The sequence below is a fragment of the Falco peregrinus genome, chromosome 3, assembly GCF_023634155.1.
Source record: "Falco peregrinus isolate bFalPer1 chromosome 3, bFalPer1.pri, whole genome shotgun sequence".
NCBI classification, from domain to species: domain Eukaryota; kingdom Metazoa; phylum Chordata; class Aves; order Falconiformes; family Falconidae; genus Falco; species Falco peregrinus.
In genome coordinates, this window is record NC_073723.1 from 63,345,923 (window position 1) to 63,363,907 (window position 17,985).

The window sequence follows — 17,985 nt, forward strand, 5'->3', positions numbered from 1 at the left end:
AGCCGTTACTCCCGCCCCGCTGAGGAAAGGTCGCGGCGCTCGCCACCGCCTCCTCCTCCTCCCTCTCTCCGCGCTTCCTTCCTTTCCTCGCTTCCTTCCTTCCTTCCTTCCTTCCTTCGCGGCCGGTATGTTTGTTCCTTGCGACCGTGGCGGGGGCTCCGTCAGCTCCGAATTTGAAGGCTTCACTCTGCTTATGGTAAGTCGCACTCCTGCTTCCCCCCCACCCTCGATAGGCCTGAGGGGGCGCTGCCCCAGCGGGGCACCCCGGAGCGGGCGAGAGGGACCCGCCGCTGCCCGGGGCCCGGGCGCTGGGGGCTTCTCCCCGCCCTGTGGGGCGCGGGCGGGGGCCTGTCTCCCTGGCTCGCCTGCGCCTATGGGGAAGGAGGGCTGCGGTGTTCTCTCTTGCGCGGGGGTCGTCCCCGGGAAGTTGCCCGCGGTGAAGCGGAGACGAGCTGGGCTGGCGGCTGCAGTGCCCGCCCGTGTATCTATCGGGTGTTCTGCCGGGTAACAGAGGATTTGCAGGGGCCCGTCCCGGGGCTGGTTCCTGCAAAGCTTAATGCAGTCTCTCCCGTTTCTGTTAATTTCTACCTCCTCAGCCCCCGTTTCATGCTCCTGTGAAGCTGTTATGTGCCTATGTTATGTTAGCTATATGCTATTGCTCTGAGATGTCAGGTGCTCCACGTGTCATGTTACAAGGTTTGTAGTGCCTGTGGGTTGCCGCTGGAATAAAAGTTTATTTTTGCATTTAGAGGCTGTATGTAAATGTTTTAAATTAAAAATTCCTCGTTTCTGCTATATTTAAACTCCGATTAGGATTTAAGAAGTGCTTAAATCTCCTTCATACATGGTATGAAATCAATTTAAATTATCTGCCTGAGATTACTTTGTTTACTGTGGGGCAAGAGTTCCACTGCAGGTTGCGAAGTAGCAAACCATTATTTTTCCTACTAGTGAGTCCCTTTATTCCTTAAAGGTAACCTTACGGCATTTCAGCGGGGGCTGCACAGCCTGGGGTGACTCTGCAGGCTGCACGGGAAGTCAGTCCGGCTCAGCTGACTGCAGCGGGAAACACATCACTGCTGTTCTCTTTTGTCTGGGCGTAACAGGTTATTGAAGACAAGCCAGTTTGTAATGACACTCTATGTCCACTTTCACTGTGAACTTACCAGCATCAAATTTGGTGTGTTTCTACAGTTGGTGGCGGCAGCAATTCATAGATGCAAACTTGCTTATAAATTAGAGGGAAGCAACTGAAAATTTTACCACTGTCTGCCTGTAATGTGTTTCTGTAGAAGGACACAAACTCTTTGAGTTTCTCTTCCTGTGCCATCATCTTAGGTCAGTATCTGCCCTGATTGGTGATAACCCATGGTAATTCCTATGAATTGAATCCAGACCCTTAGAATTTTCATCCTTACAAAATGAAAAACAACCTGCTCTCGTATATGGGTCAATTTGAGATTGAAATGTTTAGTATGTAATGTCATTATTACTGTTAGTGTCATTGAGGCCTGCCAATCTCGGCATTAGTCATTTGAGTGACTTTTTTTTTACTCTATCCAAAAATTTATCCCTCTGTATCTGCAGGGAGAAGACAAATTTCCAAGCCTTTTAAGTTTAGTGTGAGACAGGATTATTCACAGAAGTGGCCAGGATGGTTTTTGTGGGACAGGGACCAAAGTCTGTATTGGTAATCTATTAAGAAATAGTAACCATTGTCAAAGGATGAGCAGCCACTTTCAGAAATCATGTTTGACCAGAATTTAAGTAATTTAAACTTCCACTGTTTGAAGAGCATCTTATATGGTCCGTAAAACACACTGTAATTCGGTAACTTCTGCTGTTTTAGCCAGCAGTGTCGGTGGGAAATGTTGGTCAACTGGCAATAGATCTGGTGATTTCCACGCTTGACATGACTAAAGTGGGTTACTTCTACACTGATTGCTTGGTGCCAATGGTTGGAAATAATCCATATGCAACAGCAGAAGAAAACTCAGTGGAGCTGAGTATAAATGCTGAAGGTGGGTATTGAATGCTGAAGGTATTTGCAGGCTGCATAAGGTGCAAGAATGTTACTTTTACTTTTTTGTTGATGTTACATTTTGCTTGTGTAAATAACATTTAAACTACAATCAGCAGTAAGTTCAGTAACTTACAGATAAGAATGTATTTACGCTTCACAGAAGAAACTGTTACTATTGGAATTTTGGATAACCAATTTGACGTGTGGAACCAGTAAGTAATGTTGAATTTCAAACATTACAGCGCAGCCAAAACTCTGTGGGTTTAATCCAGAGTAACATGAAGTGTGCGTATATTTACGGACAATTACGGAATGCAAGCTGAATTTCTGGTGTGGAAGGATATAAATATCCTCTTTTCTTCCTTCCTTCCCACCTATGTTGGCCTTTTTCCTTATGTGGTGTTTCTCCTTCTCCCCCCTTAAATTTTTTAGTTTCTTTCTCTATATTGATAACTGCATTTCATCTTTTTTTCCCCCTATTAAATAACAGAAATCTCAGGATAATCTGAGAAATGTCTTCATATATTTTTCTTCACTCAGTCCTTTGAATTTATGACAAATGAGATTAAGACCAGTGAAGACTTTCTAAACCCAGATCTCTTTCTTGCTTTCTTCATACAAACCTTAATTATTTCTTGTTGTAGTGTATTCGTTACCTTCAAAGAAACTTGTCGTTCTGCAGATCAGATCACCTTTTATAAAGGTATGTATGTTCATTGGTTGTTCTTACTTCACTATTCAGTTTGAATAGTTCTGCTGGCAAATAATGTAAGTGGCCTAGCAAAATATTTTTCTACTTTGTGCTATAATGTGTTCTGCAGTTAATACAGTTTCAGCTAACAAAAACTGACTTCTGCATTCACTGAAGGTTGTTTTGGTTTTCCAGGCCCCAGAACATCCTGCCTATGTTAGTAGATTTTACTTAAATATGTCCTTAAATATTAACAGTCTTGAAAATACAAAATGGTCTGGGTTTTGTCCATTTTTCTTTTTTTTTTTTTTTTTCACATTTATTGGTTTTGTGTGGGTTTTTTATTGTAACGGCTTAATTTTTGGTGTCACTCCAATTTAATTATTTCATAGTGTTCTATGTTAAACTGATTCATAGAATGATTTAGGTTGGAAAAGACTTTGGAGATCGTCAAGTCCAAACATTAACCCAGGACTGCCAAGTCCATCACTAAACCATGTCCCTAAGCACTGCATCTACGCATTTTTTAAAGACTTTCAGGGGTGCTGATTCTACCACCTCCCTCTCTTACAATGCTTTACCACCCTTTCAGTGAAAATCTTTTTCCTAATATCCGATCTAAACCTCCCCAGATATAACGTCATTCCTCTTGTCCTGTCACTTGTTATCTGAGAGAAGAGACCTACCCCCGCCTGCCTACAGCCTCCTTCCAGGTAGTTGTAGAGAGCAATATGGTCCCCCCTGAGCCTCCTTTTCTCCAGGATAAACCCAGTTCCCTCAATTGCTCCTCGTGAGACTTGTGCTCCAGACCCTTCACCAGCTTTGTTGCCCTTCTCTGGACACGCTCCAGCACCTCTACATCCCTCTTGAAGTGAGGGGCCCAAAAATGAACATGGCATTTGAGGTGTGGCATCAGCAGTGTCGAGTACAGGGGGACAATCACTTCCCTAGTCCTGCTGGCCACACTATTTTGGATACAAGCCAGGATGCTGTTTGCCGCCTTGGCCACCTGGGCACACTGCGGGCTCAAGTTCAGCCAGCTGTTGACCAGCACCCCCAGGGCCTTTTTCTGCCAGGCAGCTTCCCAGCTGCTCTTCCCCAGGCCTGCAGCACTGAGTGGGGTTGCTGTGACCCAGGCGCAGGGCCTTGCACTGAGCCTTGTTGAACCTCACACAGTTGGCCTCGGCCCATCAGTCCAACCTGTCCAGATCTCTCTACAGAGCCTTCCTGCCCTCAGGCAGATCAGCATCCCCCCCCCAGCTTGGTGTCATCTGTAGACTTACTGAGGGCGCACTCCATCCCCTCATCCATATCATTGATAAAGATGTTCAAGAGAACTGTCCCCAATACTGAGCCATGGGGAACACCACTTGTGATGGGTTGCCAGCTGCCTGTAACTCCATTTACTACTGCTCCTTGGGCTTGGCAGTCCAGGCAGCTTCTTACCCAGCATAAAGTCCCTTTGTTCAAGCCATGAGAAGCCAGTTTCTCCAGGAGAACACTGTAGGAGACTGTGTTGAAGGCTAAGGTCCAGGTAGACAACATCAACAGCCTTACCCTCGTTAACTAGGTGGGTCATCTTGTAGAAGGAGATGAGGTTCATCAGGACCTGCCTTTCGTAACCCCATGCTGGCTGGGCCTGATTCCCCAGTTGTCCTGCATGTGCTGTGTGATGGCACTCAGGATACCTGCTCCATAACCTTCCCCTGCACCAAGGGCAGGCCTGTAGTTCCCTGGATCCTCCTGCCTGCCCTTGAAGATGGATGTCACAGCTGCTGACCTCCAGTCTTCTGGGACCTTACTGGTTAGCCAGGACTGTTGATAAATGATGGGGAGTGGCTTGGCGAGCTCTTCTCTCAGCTCCCTCAGTACCCTCAGGTGGATCCTGTGCAGCCCCATAGACTTGCGTGTGTCTAGGTGGAGCAGCAGGTCAGTAACTGTTTCTTCGTGGGCTGTGGGGACTTCATTCTTCTCCTCCTTATCCCTGTCTTCCAGCCCAGGGGGCTGAGTACCCAGATAGAAGCTGGTCTTGCTATTAAAGACTGAGGCAAAGAAGAAATTAAGTACCTCAGCCTGTTCCTCACCCTTTGTGGCAAGGTTCCCTGCCACATCCAATAAAGGATGCAGATTGCCCTTGGCCCTCCTTTTGTTTCTAATGTATTTATAACATTTTTTGTCATCTTTTATGGCAATGACCAGCCTCAATTTCAGCTGAGCTTTTGCGTCTCTAATCTTCACCTTGCATGACTGCATTCATTATGTAAAAAACAAAGAATTTAGAGTTACTCGTTAACTGGACAGTGGCTATAATTAAAATAAGCAGAATACCATGCCAGAAAAAAATTTATGCTGTGGTTTTTAGCGGTTCAAAGTGGAAAACTGTGATCCTACCATCCCATTTTACTCTAAAGCTTTTTCCATTGATATTAATGGCACACAGACTTGGTATTAGTGTTGTAGTTAACGTGGTCTTAATGGTAATTTTTATCATTGTATGTGTAGTTTTGATTAAGCAAACAACCACAGCAGTCCTCTGCTTTTTTAAAAATGTATGTGAAGCTGAAGGCTAAATGGATATGAAGAGGAACTTGCATCACTGCTAAACATTATATGTAACACCTAGTATTGTTGGCTTTTAGCGTTTTTTTTAAGGATACTATATTTTTCACTTTTTTTCTCTGTCTTTGCATAAAGAACAAGTACAGGCCATTCTGTCAAATGCTGCTTTCTTGGGTGAAAAGTAGCAAATGTGCCCAAGTTGTTCTTCTGTCTAGCAGCCATGCCTACCAGCGTGATGATGAGCAACTTCTTGGGTATGTTTGTGTCATTAAAAGACCTAATTAATGTTTCTGTTCTTTTTGACAAACTGATATATTTCCCTCTGCTGAGTACTTTTGACAGGGTTGTTACTTGCCTGTGTACATAGGTCATAAAATACTTAATACACTATTAAAACATTACGTTATACGGGATTAGTCTCTGAACTTTGTTAGTTACTACTGTCAAAAGTACCAAGCAAACAATAAACTGTAAGTAAATTGCACTAGGCCTGCACTGTCAGTCAACAGAGCCTCAGTTTTAACTTCTTAATTTCTTGTGTCTGTAGGTATTGTCAGGGATTAGCTACTAACATACAGGTCATAGATTAGATTTAAAAGTTAATTAGAATATTAGTTACTTACCAGTTCATCATTCTATATTTTGAATGTGGTAGTTGTATGCATGTAGTAAGTAGTTTGAATATACAGTCAAATCTGTAGATTTAATGTAAGTTGTCATTCTTTTTTCATAGGAAGGTATCAGGTTTGGTTTTTTGGTTGGGAGGCAACTGCAAGGTTCAGAGTGTATTTTTATTAGATATTACCCCTTTAAAAGACAAGCATTACTTGCTGATTGAGGACATCATATTTGGTGATTTAACAAAAACAAAAATAAATCAGTATTTTTGCAAAAGAGCAGTTATCTTCAGGCTGTATAAATGCAGAGGGCTTTAAGGGATGTTTAGGTCCATGCGCATTCCAGATACAGTTACCAGTGATGTTTGCATGCAGTTGCAGAATGGCCAGCTAACATGGAATGGAATGAGAGGGTCTGATGGTTATTCGATGTGGTCTGAGTCATAAGGTGTGATTTAACACCCTACCCCAGCACCACAGAATAACTCTCTTAAAGCAGTTTCACTAAAGAGTGAGGGTAGCGCATTCAGAAAATGCTTAGACTTGACTGAAGTTTGCATATATTTGCAGTGTGAGCTTATTTAGAATACTGTATCACAATGAAGTCCAAGTTTACCCTAACAAACTTAAAATTATTTACAAATAAAATGTGCTTTTTCTTCCTTCAGATAAGAGGTGATTAATTTAAAGCAGTTCGCCTATTATCTACTTACGTATCTGGTACTTTCCAGTTATTGGAGCCTCTAAAAAGCTGGTATCTTAGTTCTGTTTGTGGCAGAAAGTTGAGTAGCTTGTACTGTTTTGAGGCCACAGACAACTTTTTTAACCTTGATTTGAGGAAGAAGGAGATGTCAGTGCAGTACATTGGAGATGTGAAGTCCTCAATGCTTGCAGCTTTTTTCCATCACAAGTAATAACATTGGTAGTGTCTTTTATTGTCACACTAAATGTATTCTTGATTTGTTTCTAGGACACCACTACGCTACCTACTTACACCTGACCTGGAGAAAGCATTTGGAGGCCTTATGCAGGAGCTGAACTGGAAAGAAATGGAAAAAGTAGCAGCTTACCCTGGAATAAATGATACAGAAAAAATTCTACATATTCCTGGAGGTGGCATCACAAAACTATTGTTTACTGAGAGGTGAGTTGCCTAAAGATAAGCACAGAAGGATATCAAAAGTCTTAGTTTTGGTACATGGGTAAAATTATCTTTTAAACCACTATGTAATAGGAAGAGGAAAAAACCCTCTTTTCATAAAAAGGGCTTTATAGGAATAGTCCAGATCAAGCCCGTAATTAAGAGGGGAAAAAATAGGGAATTCTGCATCATAAAGTTAAAATATTGTAAAAACGTAAGTAAATGGGCTAAAGGAAAATAATGAAGTCTTTACAGTTAAGATTGTCATTAATCTGGTATCTGATTTTAAGCAAACCACAATTTATATGTAGTAAAATTCCTGTACCTGTGATACTTTAACTAAAACTGTTTCCTGTGGCAAATAGTTCCATTGTCAGTTGTAAAAAACCCCAACAAATAAACCACCCAAAACCAAAGAAACAAACAAAAAATCCATTAAGAATGCATTAAGATTTCAGGGCCAGCAAACAATCTGATGTGCGGGTTTTGTTAAAAGGTGTGTGCACCAAAAGCTGTGCTGAATGCATGTCTTGAGTTTCAAATTTTGGGTAGTAACATGCGCTTGTTGTGGTACAGCTGTGTTAGCTCTGCAAAAGGTGTTTGTTTTGTCAGGTGGAAAATTCACCTTTATATTTTTTTAGCTATTGTTTTTGACGCCTGTCCAAACGGTTGCGTCTAAAAGCAGGAGAGTTAACTGATGTCTTGCTGACCTTTGTACTGAGTTCAGTATGGAAACAATATACAGACGCAAAAGAAAAGACCTCCCAGGACTCTAGGGAAAAAAAATAAAAAATATAAACAGTCTTAATATCTAAATGAGAAAGTTGGGAATCTTTTGAGTAAAGCAGTGATGTGCAGCCTCCAAAACTGCTGTTTCTGTACACAGGAAGGTAAGGAGTAATTGTGTCAAAGGATAAGTGTAAATGCCCCACACGAAAATGCAAAGTAGGTATGTAACAGAGGCCCTGAGTAGCTCTTCCATGACCTAGGATTCCTGCCTCACAAAGCAAAGAACAAATTCAAGACTAAGAAAAAGAACATGAAATGTGAAAATGCAGTCAAAGAAGTCCAGAGAGGAAAAAAAATCTCTCCTATATATGCATACATTTCTATTTTTTGTTTGGCTTTGGTTTTTTTAACAAGCCATATGCAGATTGTTGTTGTTCTTAATACATAAATATAATTGTTCTGGATTTAGAAAAGAAATAGAAATGCCTACTCATTTTTGTTGCAGCTGTTCAAAAGGAATCCCAATGGCAGTTCTTCTGAAATTCTGCTCAGAAGGGGACAACATCCCTGATGCATTTGCTCTTGTTAACTATCTTAATGAATGGCTTCAGCTAATTAAAAGTGAAGTAAGTGCTGTTTGATCTAGAGCTCCTGCTTTTGTATTTTACATCCGTTATTTTCATTTTTCTTCAATCTGGAACATGAAAAATGTTACTCAGCTGAATTTCAAAAAAGTTAAAAATGTATGGCTTGGGTTCATTTTAGCCCTTGTTCACCAAGGATACACCAAATTAAAGATATATTTTGATTAAAATTTCCCCACCTGAAAAAGTAAACCTAAATAGCAGGGGGCTTGTTTGACAGGTGCAGGGAAGAGTTGTATAAAGGTTTAGTCCAGCTTGATGTTCCAGTACTCTTTTCTAAAGCAACCTACAATGATACTGACATTTGAAATGCTGCCCATTATTTCAATACCTGTGCCAGAGACAGTAGCATTGTTACTGTTTAAAACTTAATGAATTACACTGTGGGGTTTTTTTGCAGAGCAACAGTTCCACAGATGCTTCTTCACAATGGAAAATACCAAGTTCTTGGCGCTTACTTTTTGGCAGTGGTCTTCCACCTGCACTCTTCTGATCAATTTTGAATTCTTCTGTAAGTTGCGTGTGCAGTTTCAAACGTCCCTGGAGAAAGGGATTGTTTAGTAATCACCAAGTAACAGCAGCTTCCTCTTTTATCTATATAAATTCTTTATTTAAGGAAAAACTCCTTTCATGTATATGTGTAGCTAAATAAAGTAAGGTAACTTTCACAAATTGACCAAAGAAATATGTGTATTGAATAATTTTAGTTGAATTTTTTTCTAATAAAATATTTATTAAAAAAAAAAAACGTTTTCTTTAGTTAAGTGTTCTGGAAAAGCTTATGGTTCACCTTGTTAATGTAGCTGAGAACTTGAGATTGATGTGAAGGCATAGACCTTCTTATTAAGATAAAACCCTGCTCTTCCATGTCAACTGTAGATCTTAGCTTTTTTTCAAAACCTGCCTGGTGATGTAAGTGAAGCTCAGAAGTGAGCTAGTTCTGCCATCTTTTCCCAGTGCTGCTGCAGTAGCTTTGACTGGAGGTACTGTGAGTGACAGCAGCCTGTTCTATCTTTTCTGATTTAGTTCCGTTATGTAATTTCCATTCTGCTTCCAAGGGTTACAGAGATGTAAAACTAAAGCTTTCCAGGTAAATGAGCCACCTTAGACTGATTTGAAGATTAACACAGTGCTCTGAAATACAAAGGAATTGGAATGTTGCCCTGATAGCAGGCAGTCTGGTATCTCTGTATTTTGTAAGCTAATTTGAGACACCAGTTGTGTGATGTGTAATTCATGCGCTTAACATTTATAATGGTATTTGTTGCATTATTAAGCTAAATGTTCAATTTTGATCTTTTGGAAGTGCTTCTTCACATCAGCTTATTTAAAAGTAACTAGAAGTTCCTAAGACTTTATGAATTACAGACATGAAATATATACAGGGTATAATTTTAAATACTAAGTTTGCTAAATAGATTTTTTTAATTTTTTTTTTTTTTTGGCCAGTAGTACAAATGATGAGGAAGAGAACAGCAGGAGTCCTGAAAAGATCTGTTAAAGGTGTAGGAATAAGATTCAGTAGTCAGCTTGGCTTGAAAACCTGTGCCTGTTGGTAAAGAAGAGCAGTTCAGTGAATGTGACCGATCACCCAAAGGATGCTGTATTGACTATCTTTTCAGGTTGTTGAAAGTTTGAGGTGAGAATCATACTGAGTGCCTGTCACAGGGGACTAACATTTGAATGAATATTCAGTTACTGATCTTTTTCCACAAAACAATGAGAAATTTAAGTGCTTCCCAGTCTTAAGTCTGCTTTACAGAAGCAGATAATGCAGGGCAAACTGAATCTTGGAGAACTGATATGTGGAGCAAATGCTTCATATAATGGTATGTCCAAATACCTTCAAATAATGTTGTAAAATGTAGGTGTTCTCATGTTAGATATTGTATTTTGAGTCAATCACAAACCTAAATATGTGTAGAACAATGTGAGCACAAACTACCTGCTGCTGGTGTTAGGAGAACTGGAAAGGCTTCATGATTACCTAATGACATCTGCAGTGGTTTTGTTTTGTTTTTTAAAGGTTTTAATTGTATTGTCACCAAAGCTTCTTAAAACTAAATACCATACTAGAAATGTGCAGTGATCCTTTGCTCATATTAATAAGCTTTTACAGTAGTAAAGCACAAAGATGCCATGTTTCATGAAGTTGCCATGTTTTGTGGTGTAAAAATGAGCTATGAATAGATTTAAAGTGTTCAGGAAAGACTGATGTGCCTGTGATTGTGAATCAAAATAAACTTACCTGAACAAAAAAGCAACTTGCTACAACTAGATGCAAGCTACAACCAGAAGCTGAACCAAGGAACACGACTGAAAAGATCACATTAGTCCAAGCTTAAAGATTTATTTTGGCTCATGGTCTTGTAATTGTTTTACAAGAAGCTTGTACAAGAAACAAGAGTTTCTATAGGCAAGTGGAAGACCGAACTTTTGCAGCCTGCCTTCATCTAGATCCCATCGTGGTGATACTTCATGCTTGCAAATACTGTTTATTCAAATTTTGCTTTTTTAAAAAAATGACTACTGACCTAAACACTCTTCTGATGTTGTTCTTCGTTGTGATAGATTCTCTGTGAATGTAATAAATACATCCCCTGTAACTGGACAGCAGTGAGCACACAGAGATTCGGCACCTGTTGCAAGAGGGTAATCTACTGCCGTACATTTTTTTTGGAAAGCTGAATCTGCCAAGCTGGTCAAAAACTTTTGCCTTGAACCGGTAAATACTTGGAGTATTTCTTAACTTTAAGCACATATTCCTGTGTAAATCACAAGAACTACTTACTGTTCTTATGCAGTGCTGAATCTGGAACTGAGTATTCATTTTCCTTGATTAAAATCTGAGGTTCTAAGAAGTCAGAAGTCCTGGTTTGGGCTTCAGCCCTGAGAGCTAGCAGGGTGTATCAGATTTACCAGTAACACCCGCAGCTGACCTTGGAACGAAGCTGTAGGAGATAACTGTTCTCCCTTTGGTGCACTGACCCTGCACCATCTGATGAGCATGTCTGGTTTGAGTAGGGGCTTTGCTGGTGGGCTAGAGAATAGGTCAAGGAAGAATGGCCAAGCAGTTTAAACATACTCAGAACATGAACTCTGTTATTTCAGATGAGTGGATGGATACGGGTAGGAATAATACTTTGAACTGACAGCTGCTACATGGAATGGTAGCTTTTAAAGGGGGCAAAATATTTTAACTTGTGGAGTTCTGTTGGAATCACTGAGCAACGTGATGGAGGTGGCTGCTTAAATCAGCTGTACCTTCCTGAAGTTCTCCTTGAGATGAAAACTGTTTTTCAGAAAGAAGGGGACGAATGCCTACCCCTGCGTTACCTTAGCATAGGTCCTTCTACTAGACAAGCATGGCAATGTTCCTGCATTTTTGCAGGGCTCAAATAATTATGACTGTGAAGAAGCAGCCCTGATTTTTTACATGAATTTGCAAGGTACTGAACAGCACCTATCAGAGCCAGCTCTTCAGCCACAGCTTGTGTATTGCTTATGCAGTAAGTATAGCTCTTTGGAAACAGTTACATATGCACTGGCGATGCTTCGTGAGGCTTTTTGAACTGTCACAGGATGTCGGTGTGAAGTAAAAAAGGAATTATCAACAGGCACTAGCTTTTAAGTTTCTTAGGGCTTTTTTTTGTTGTGCTTTTGTTGTGTTTTGTTTTTTTTAAAAAAAAAAAAGGTGATTGTGTAAGTTGATTTAGCTGGTTCCATTTAAGTACTTAGTTCCTTTGAATCAAATTAACTGCTTCGTTTAGGTCTCTTCACAAGTGTTGTTATTCTAGCACCTGTGAACTTCAGCCATGCTGCTCTAAACTCATTTAATACCTCTGCCATCTGCAACCTGGGGTTCTCAATGATGCTTAGTATTGCAAACAAGTTGGGGAGTATGTGTGTTGCATTGTAATAGATTAAATTTCAATCAGAATTAGTATGGCTTGGAATAAGAAGCTTTGATAGAAAGGTAGAGGAGGAAAAACCAGGATTCTGAAGCAACAGCAAGGGAGTGTTTGATCACCAGGCCACAGCAAAGAAGCATTCAGAACTTTTCTGAGGCATGAGAGTTGTTTTTTCTGTCCTTTTACTGATTACAGATAAAGGTGCAATTTCTTATGAAAATATTCTTGCAAATAGCTTAGGCTTAGCAATTTTTTTTACTGTTGTTTTGACTAAATCAGTACTTATGTTACAAACATCTTGGGTTTGTTTGGTTTTTTTAAACAAAGATCATGACTCTTTAAAAACACATCTTAAAAATTCAATTCTTTTAACTGTTTGCAAATAAAACGATGCAATTCGGAGTGCAAGCCAACCAAGATTCTTTAACGCTTTGTGAGTGTTTCTAAATACAGGTATGCTGGTAGTCCCATAGGGTTTGTGTGTCGAAAGGAACGGCGGGCAGGTGGCAACACCCTGCTGTTGGAGGTTAACAGGGACTCAGAATAAAATCATGGCTTCAGAGAAGATGTTGCCCTACTACATGCTGTTCCTTCAGTAGTTATGCACCTGAGGAAAATCCGTTTGTGTGCTCGAAGAATACAGCACGCGTGAAGGCAGCAGGTAAGCTGTTTCTAAGATAATGCCAAGACCCCTAAGAAAACAAAGTAGCACTTGAATGTATTTTAACCTAAAAGCCCTGTCATATAGTTAACTAGCAGTAGCTAGGATGGCTTTCCTGCCCCCTTTCCCTTAAGATATACTTCTTAACCTTTTCGTCTAAATCTTGCAATAATTTTGCGAGAAAGGCAGGCAATGGAAAACACAAAATTAAGATTTGTTGGTCTTATTCTCTGTTTTTATTGATTGGAGTGACTGACCTGTATAGCCATACTAGTCATGAGCAGTTCTCCACTGCTGGCATCTCTTTTCAGCTACTAACAAGAAGTAGGAGGCATGAAATCTACTATTTGCAAGCAGTTAAAGGCTGATTTTTTTTTACAATTTTATCACTCGGAGCTCTTCTAAAATTCTCCACACTCTCTTAAGTTATGATGAACTCCTTGCTCAGAATTGCATCAGCTTTCTCCTCTCCTGCGTTTGTCTAGTTTCAGTGTTACACTGTTCTGCTGTAGAGTTTTTCCATGAATGCACAGATCCTCAGAACAAGAGTTAAACTACTCTGTCCTCCAGCTAGGAGTTTGCATGTATGACAATGTTACCTGTGGTTGTTGGACTGGTAGTTTTAACCAGCAAGATACCTCAGCTTACTGTTGTCAGAGATTGATGGTTGTAAAAATGATTCCATAGCTCGCTCTTCCAATCAGAAAGGAGCAGTACACAGTGGATCACTATACTGCAGAAAAGTCTGCTCTAATTCTTGGCTTATAAGCTACTTAGTGATAGTAAAGATGAAGCCTTGACCATTCCAGACAGACAACAAACTATTTTTTTACCATATTGTGAAAAATAGTAAGCCTTATGGCACAAAAAGTGGTTAAGATTCCCTACCGTACTGCTCATTATTTAAAAAGTAGAAGTCAGCATCTGAATTGTGGTATCTTCTGATGTTGCAACTACAACTATTAAGCTCTTAACCTGAAACCCTCACCACAGAGGCCAGATTGCTGCTTTCAAGCATTGTCTTTGCCACAATTGGGAGACATTTTCAAAACGGCACAATTGCAAAGAGTTTCTTGGACTTTAAGAACTGATTAATAGAGCAAGTGGTAAGGTAGAAACATGTTATAAAGACATAAAAATAGACTGAAGCTGTTCATCAAGTACTATAAGCAAGAAAAGAAAAGCTACAGCTTATTTTTTTTAATCAGAAGCTTAACACAGCAGAATGGTAAGTACAAGAAAACTATGGGAAGCAGCAATGAGCTTTCAGAAGTGGTGGCAATCCCTTTTGGGCCCCCCTTTGCGTCAATGCTGATGCAGTTTGTGCTGCTAACAGAGAAGGACAGGGAAAGGAGTCTGGGCAAGGTATACTCAGGTACCTGAGTCAAGGGGGAGAGAAGCCTGTACTGTTCCAAACTCAGGAAACGGTAAGATGCTTGAACAGCAGTGAGTTCAAACGCCGTAACAGAGAGGGAGACAACGGTGAAGAAACTACTAGAAGGTGATGGCAAATCATGGATGTGAGATGGTGCAGTTCCGGAGTTGGAAAGTGAGAATTAACCAAAATGTGGTTTTAGGAATTTCCACAGGCATCCAGACTAATAAGCTGGTGAGTCAACATGCCGATGCAGTTAGGGAACACAAAGGCTGTGCGTAACACAAGGCAAGTCTGATACACCTAAAACAAGTTAGAAAAACTAGCTGTATTTGAAACTGAGATGAGTGCATAAACTGCTGTGAGGCAAAAGGGAGAAATGAGCGCGTTTGCTTTTCCCTTTACTCCAGCGCTCATGGTGGGAGGCGCAGGCCAACTGCTGTGGGACAGAAGCTTCTTCGCAGACACTAACTGGTCTGTAATTGCCCACCGTACAGCCACCTGAGGCAACGGCGATGCTTTTGCTGGGGCAGCTGTTGTCCGGCACTGTAGGAGCTCTCTCCAAGTACCAGAGTCAGGCACTGGTGTGAGCGAGGCGGAAGATGGGCTCCATGCTGGACAGGTGAAAACTTTCTTGGGCTTTGTTTTTTTCCCTTCCCTCTTCCGCGCCACCCCTAACTCCCTACCTGTTGGGTATGCATATTTAGCTACCTGTGTTCCAGTATGTTGCTTCTGAACTTTTAATCTCTATTAAAGTAGGTGTCAACTAGAATGGCTGGCTTCAAAGACTTGCTGAGGATGATAATCCCCTTATACTTTCATACTTGTGACCAGTAAGACATGCAATGGAGTAGAGGAGGAAAAAAGACAGCGTTGAGTGTTGTTAAGCACTAAAGGATTCCTTGTAGCTCTTAAGTTACTACAGGGTGTATACAATATATAGCAAGAGGACAAATAGAATGTTAAAGGTCGGAAAAGACCTTTAAGATCAAGTCAAACTGTTAACCCAGGACAGCCAAGTCCATCACTAAACATGTCCCTAAGCACTGCAGCTATGGGTTTTTTTAAACACCTCCAGGGACGGTGATTCCACCACCTCCCTGGGCAGCCTGGTCCAAGGCTTGGCCACCCTTTCAGTGAAGAATGTCTTCCTGTTATCCAACCAGCCAGTATCCTCCCTTGGTTTTCCTCTTGTTCTGTCACATATTATCTGGGAGAAGAGACCTACCCCCACCTGCCTACCAACTATTCAGGTAGTTGTAGAGAGCAGTAAGGTCGCCCCCTGAGTCTCTTCCTCTCCAGATGAAATAACCCCAGGCTCCCTCAGCTGCTCCTTGTAAGATTTGTGGTTCAGACCCTTCACCAGCTTCCTTACCCTTCTTTCAAATGAATTATGGAGGCATGGAAGGCCCGGACAAAAGCAATGAAGGTGCAGTCATTTGCCTCACCATGTTTTTCTTAAGTGAGCCATAGATGCCAAGTACCTCAAGAGGCACTGATGAGTAGAACCTCAAGGAGAAGGAAAAAGGGGAGCACTCGGTACTGTTGAGTGCTTCCTAAAAGAGCAAACCCTCAAGGCTTTCACTGTTCCCTGTGGAAAAGGTACTGATTTTCACTCTTCCAGACATATCGGTCCTTACTGGGACAAGGAGGCAGCTCCCCAGGCGGCGGCAGCTGTCCTCGCTCTCTGTGGCCCCAAGAGACCGGTGCAAGCCGCTCCCAGCTTCTCCAGCTGCCCCAGGACACATGAATCCAACTGCTGCACCCACCTTTGCCACCGCCCTTTGCACACCAAAATCCTGAACAGTGTGGTGGTTTTGCCCTCTTATGATGGCTAGTAAAACCAAAATCAAGTAGCCTCTGCAACAGTTTTCTTGAAGATGGAAAAACCCCAAACCACAGAAGCCAGTAAATCACAGCTTTTCCGTTTGAAATTCTGCAAGTCCATCATTCTTCTAGTCCCATTTCTTTAAGGCTGCAATTAGACACTCAGTTGTCCTTTTTCTCTCAGAAAGTAGCCTCTCCCCTCACCGTTTAAAATACATCTTCCCAGTAATAGTCAAGAATTGTGGTCCGGCGTAGAAATAACAAACGCATGTCGGAATTCCCTGAGCCAGTAAGCCAAGCCTTCTGCTGTCACAGGGGAGCCCTCAAGAAAACCTGACAAAGCTCCGTTTTCAGAACTACTGTACCTTTACCTTCTTTGCCTATTCATCTAGGCAGCCTGACATCAAATAGTCCGGCAGCTCAGTAGATACAAGCCCTTTAAAAACCAAAAGCCATCAGCATTGTGATTTTAGAAGAGGCTACTGTGCGACAAGGGCCAAAGTACAAGGCCCCACAAGATAAAGCAAATCAGTTGCGTATTTGGTATTTATCTGTGATAGCAGCTGGTAAAATGATGAAGCACATGCATGTTCCCAGGAGTCATACACCTTATGCTTGATTACAATTCACAGAGGACAAAAATAACAAAAACATAAATCACAGCTGAAGGTAGAAGGCATGACTGGCTGAAAGCCATATCCAAAGATGTATCAAGTGGTATAAACATGTATTCAACAACAGGGTTTATTGCAGTGGTTTTGGCAGACCTCAGTCTCTCATTATAAACACTCTTGTCTCACAGCTGCACCTGAAAATGAAAGCTGAATCAAGTTGTCATGTTTTCTCCTCCAACATAGACTAGGAACAATATTAATCTTCTGAAGAAGCTGAAATACCTCAACAAACCACTCCGGTGATTTAGACTACTTCAAGACGGCGTCAAGCATATCTTCAGCTCAAGTAATGGCGTTAAGGACTCCCCTGATTCAGCTTCACCTTCAAGTTAAACACAGCGCAACGTAGCTGCTTTCAGTTCAGGCTGCTGCTTATTTTAGCAAAAAAAAAGCCCTATTGGCCTAGTCTCCCCCCTCTTCCACGCTTTACTTTCAGTAACCATTATTCGTACAAAAACCCGTTACAAAAATATGCAAAGTACAAATTACATATAAAACCCCACCACATGCTGGTTTAGACAGTCATATTAAAGATTTTTTTTTGGTGAATTACTGTTTATCTGAACCCCTCAGAGACGGCCAGCAAATGCAGAATTTAGATCGGCTCCTGTTACAGCAGGTACAGAGCTGGAAACCCAGACCGAGCCCAGCAGCACGCTGACAGGCGGTGTGAAGTAACATATCACACATACACCACAGTGATGGCACAATCCAAACCCCATGTAATTAAAGGCACCATTGATTTTGTGCCTGGCCCTCGGCTCCCTTCAGTGATACACGAACCTGGGTAGGCAGAGGTCAGCTTTCCCCATCTTTCCACCCTTCACAGCATCACCAACAAAACACTCTCCCTTCACAGAACTACTCCGAACGTTTTGTGGTATTTATAGCATAAGAAGGATTAACAAACCAACTGGTCAGATTAATAAAATAATATTCCTAGTGGTGTATCACGAAAGAAATGTGCAAGAGTTCCTCCTAGCTCAAACTACAATACTTTGCATTAATGAAAATATTTGCATAAAGCACATTCTAACCATTTTGCCATTTTCCAGTTAAGACAGGGTAACAGGAAACCTTAAGGCAAAACATTTCTCTTTCTGCAAAACAAGCTCTTAACAGTTTCTCCCTAA

General features: G+C 41.3%; 1 protein-coding gene across 3 annotated transcripts; it reads left to right on the top strand.

The window, feature by feature from the left end:
* The first annotated feature begins 45 nt into the window (after positions 1-45).
* Positions 46-10,946, top strand: PSMG2 (proteasome assembly chaperone 2). Of its 3 annotated transcripts, none has more exons than XM_013302293.3 (8): positions 46-196; positions 1,850-2,021; positions 2,668-2,726; positions 5,409-5,527; positions 6,861-7,034; positions 8,266-8,386; positions 8,805-8,915; positions 9,854-10,946. In XM_013302293.3, exons 1-7 carry the CDS (start codon positions 128-130, stop codon positions 8,895-8,897), a joined length of 807 nt encoding a protein of 268 aa, XP_013157747.1. In that variant the 5' UTR covers positions 46-127; the 3' UTR covers positions 8,898-8,915; positions 9,854-10,946. The 3 variants fall into 3 exon arrangements, with proteins under 3 accessions (XP_013157747.1, XP_027648023.1, XP_027648026.1); XM_027792225.2 differs by lacking the exon at positions 9,854-10,946 and adding an exon at positions 1,195-1,338 and having other exon boundaries at positions 78-196; positions 8,805-9,089; XM_027792222.2 differs by lacking the exon at positions 9,854-10,946 and having other exon boundaries at positions 8,805-9,089.
* The last annotated feature ends 7,039 nt before the right edge of the window (positions 10,947-17,985 follow it).